Source organism: Athene cunicularia, assembly GCF_003259725.1.
Source record: "Athene cunicularia isolate RWA chromosome Z unlocalized genomic scaffold, athCun1 chrZ_part3, whole genome shotgun sequence".
Taxonomy (NCBI): Eukaryota; Metazoa; Chordata; class Aves; order Strigiformes; family Strigidae; genus Athene; species Athene cunicularia.
Window position 1 is genome coordinate 969,679 of NW_020799144.1, and position 4,227 is coordinate 973,905.

General features: G+C 34.7%; 1 protein-coding gene across 3 annotated transcripts in view; it reads right to left on the bottom strand.

Moving 5' to 3' along the window:
* Positions 1 to 2,478, bottom strand: part of POC5 (POC5 centriolar protein) — a 25,729-nt gene extending 23,251 nt beyond the window's left edge. For 2 of the 3 annotated variants that reach the window (XM_026866578.1, XM_026866577.1), the window contains exon 1: positions 2,377 to 2,472. In XM_026866578.1, coding sequence (XP_026722379.1) covers positions 2,377 to 2,460 — 84 coding nt within the window. In that variant the 5' untranslated portion in view covers positions 2,461 to 2,472. Of the gene's footprint in view, positions 1 to 2,376 lie in introns of all 3 variants that reach the window. The other variant, XM_026866579.1, reaches the window with a different exon arrangement.
* Between the last annotated feature and the right edge of the window lie 1,749 nt (positions 2,479 to 4,227).

Consider the following 4,227-nt stretch of genomic DNA (forward strand, 5'->3'; position numbering starts at 1 on the left):
ACTGCAATAAGAATATGTAAGGCAGAGAAATGGAAACATTGAGTAATTAAGTGTATTATCTCAATCTTAAATATTCGATAACAAGGATGCTGCAACTGGAATGTAATATTGACCAATAACTTTCGATTTAAAACATAATAAAATAAAATTAACAATATATCTTTGGTTTACTATCTTTGTTCTGCTTTAAACAAAACATTCAATCTGTTATGTCAACTACAAAAATTCTGTTAGATCATAAAACTACAGGAAGACAGTTATAAAGCCTGAATGTCAGAGGAGTTTTGATCATTTCATGCATACTACCTTGGTTTTGTACAAGTAAATAAATCAGTGTTGCAATGAGCAAAGGGCACAATAGTATTCAGAGGTTTTAGGATGGTTTTTTTTAATTCCTTCTTAAAGCATTATAAAAAAATCTACAGATGCTGCAGAGAATTTGTCCTTAGGACTGCAGTTAAGGTTACTAAACAACACAAAAATAATGGATTGAATGGACAATGGATCAAGTCTTGCACAACACAATTATAAGTAAATGGAAATTCTCTAAGAGCCAGTGGATTCATTTTATAAGGAAAAAAGAATAATCTGGCCTCTATTTAAAAGCACCTAATTATCAAAAGGGCTCAAACAAAACAAAAAAGGCCCTTCAAAATTATCTAAAGGGAACAGAGTACTTCCCTATCAACATTCCTATAGCTAAGGTGCGACCCTAGTGTTATGTTTCAACCATAACCAACTCCTATGAGGAGCAGCTGAGGACTCTGAGTTTGTCTGATTTGGAGAAAAGGAGGCTGAGGGGCAATCTCATTGCTCTCTGCAGCTTCCTAGGGAGGGGAAGTGGAGAGGGAGGTCCTGGTCTCTTCTCCCTGGGATCCAGTGATAGGATAGATGGGAATGGTTCAAAGTTGTGCCAGGGGAGGTTCAGACTTGATATTAGGAAGCATTTCTTAACCAACAGGGTGGTCAAACACTAGAATCGGCTTCATGGCGAGGTGGTCAATGACCCAAGCATAGTCAGTATTTACAAGACATTTGGACAATGCCCTATTTTAATAATATGCTGGCCAGCCCTGAATTGGTCAGGCAGTTGGACTAGATGATCATTGTAGGTCCCTTACAGCTGGAACTATTCTATTCTATTCTATTCTATTCTATTCTATTCTATTCTATTCTATTCTATTCTATTCTATTCTATTCTATTCTATTCTATTCTCAGCTGCAAAACAGTCATTCATTAATATTAGTTTATTACTCTCTACAAGGTGCCCCTACAACCATCTTGATAGTCAACAAGATCTTAAAAGAAAATTCTGGTCCTTCAAAATTTGTTGCACAATGCCTTCATCCTATTTCCCAACTACAAAAGGCATTGAAAACACAAATGAATTACTATGCTGAACAAAGATTAAGAAAACGTAACCATGAGATATGACCACAAATAGAGAAGCATATGAACTTCGGAAATTAATCACCCATGAACAGGTAGTTTAAAAGGGACAAAGTCAACCCACATGAAGAAAAAAATCCCCTTAATTTAAGAGTGTTTCTGCTGTAGATGTCCAGTCCACCAGGGGACAAAAGTGGAGATGCACTTCTACAAGCAATAAATAGCAAAATTAATTTTTGTCAAAATTAGAATGTTTTGGATAGAATCTTATCAAAGGGGAAAAAAATCCCACTACTCAAATAGGAATAACTACTAAAGGATGAAAATCTGCTGCTTTTGAAAGAATAGGACAAAGACTTTATCTTTGCATCCTCTCAAACGAAAGCTGAGTCCAGAAAAGAAAAAACGCCCACTATTATAGTTCCAGCATATCTTGGCATACTTGATGCAGGAAAATAAATAAATAAATAAATAAATAAATTCTTTCCTTTTTGAGATTAACTTGGCCACAATTCTATTCCATGGAAAATAAATCCATTTAAAAAAATTCAGTTCTTACAACATCATATAGGAAGACTAACACATAGTTGTACTTCATCCCTCAGAAATAATGTTTCTATCCTACTGTGTCAAATTTATGCTTTTTGATAAGACTTAACAGGAAAAAAAAAAAAAAAAGGAAAAGTAAAAAGGGAGGAAAACAGTACTATTTTACTTGTAGCTGTCATTGATCAACCTCATAAGTTTAGATAAGAATTTTCACATAAAATGAAATCTCTTGTGAAATGCACAAAACAGAATGTAAGTGAAGATATTTTAATCTCAGCATTTTAAAATCTAATTTGCTTCTTTTTACTAACATTTTTATTATTTTCCTGTAAATCTAAAAGAGCAAAAGATGCAAGTTTTGTTAGATTTCCTCAGAATTATCCTTTGTCAAATAAAATACCATGACAGTGAGCCAAAAGAGGTTGCCTCTTTCCTACCTGAAGATCTGACGAAGCAGAACTGCCCCAAACAGAGTCTTTTGGCAAAACTGGACTTGTGCTTTTCTCCTCATCTGATGACATTCTGCACAAAGTTAGTCTATAAAACAGTAGAAGCTGAACTTCATTTTTTGGTTCCAGTATGCTTAATGTATGTTCACCAGCATTTTCCCCAGAAACAGAGATTCTGTTGTAGAAACTGCATCAGCGCCCATTCTATGAGCTAAACTAATTGTACAGTCTCAGTATATAATGCTAAGTAGGAAATGCTAGGTCTGATCCAATCCATACTAAGAACTGTGAAAAGACTTCCATTGACTTTAATAGAAACAATGGAAGACCTAAAAGCAACAATATAAATGTTTTCTCTTATTTTACATTTACTGAATAAGTTTAATGTCTAATGCTTCATGATATACAATGTAAAATTTTCTATTAATGGTAACTAAAATACACTACTAGACAAAAAAAGAAACTCATATCAAGAATAACAGAAGCTTTGATTTACAGATATATTACTATGCCAATCCCTCCTTCTTATTCACACTGTATTGTTCTGGAGCTTACCAGAAACCAGGAATTACAAAATTCCTACAGAGTGACCAGGAACAACTAACCTACACTGTCCTTTTCCCCCCCTGAACTACTTCAACCACAGCCCAAGCTGAGATGATGCCTTGAACACTCTAGTTCAATATCCTGAAGCCCTCACTTAGGGGCCAACATCAGACTCCCTTCACTTTTTTTTGACTCTTCTTGCCTTACAGACCCAAGAAGACAAATGGATATGGAAGGACAGGTAATGCCTTCGGTTCAGGTAATGTCAATCATCCCAGCAATTTCTAAGCAAGATAGTGAGGTATTCTTGAGATATTTGGGATGCAGGTGATGCTGAATAACTGATAAGAAACTTGATAACTTTTTGAAAAGATATGTGTATCTTTTAATCTACTGCAGCCTTGAATAAGTCCTTCAGTGAAGAACTGAAGCCTTGTGATGAAACTTCATAGGATATGGGGAAAAAGAACTCTAAATAATATGATGAGGAATTAAAGGAATTACAGAATGAGTGGGAACTGAGTATTAAGCAAGATCAACTTGTTAATAAATGAATATCAGAGTGATACAGTTGACTAATGAACATGAAAAACAATCATCAGACACACTGAGCGGGCAGCTGTCAGCAGAGAGTAAACACAGGAAGAAGACCACCATGAATAGCCAGAGGAACTGACTGCTTGTACAATGTAGCAAACAACCATGCAAGGAAAATTTACTTTCAAAGAGATCTTTAAAACTGTCAATTATAACATTCTCAGCTGTTTTTTAAACAAATGCATTTTCTGACAGAAATTTTAATTTAAAATTGCTAGGTGTACAGTCATTAAATTGACAGAAATATCCTTCTTAAGCATCATCATCTTTTTTCAAAATGTCAAAACCCACAATAATTGCAGAGCTTTCTATATAGAGATATGGATGGAAATGAATTGGCTTCTGTTCTTTGAGTTATTCTAGATGATGATTCTTCCTGCACCACAAAAGCTCTCTCTGCCATGGGTATCTACACCCTTCAGAATGGGAAGTTCAATTCTGTGCTGATGATGGACATTTAAAAAATCATATAAAGATAATTTTAAATGCTGAGATTTCCTATAGCCCAAGGTTCAAAAGACATGATTACCATCTCCCTACTTCTTGCTGAGCCCTAATATACTGACCATGTTTTAAAGTATAAATATGAAGTCTTGGGGAGGTTTACTAAATACTTTTATTGCTGTATACCAATGTGTAGATGAGAGAAGAATTACTAGATAGATAAAAGAATAAATACTCGCTTCCTCTTCTGTC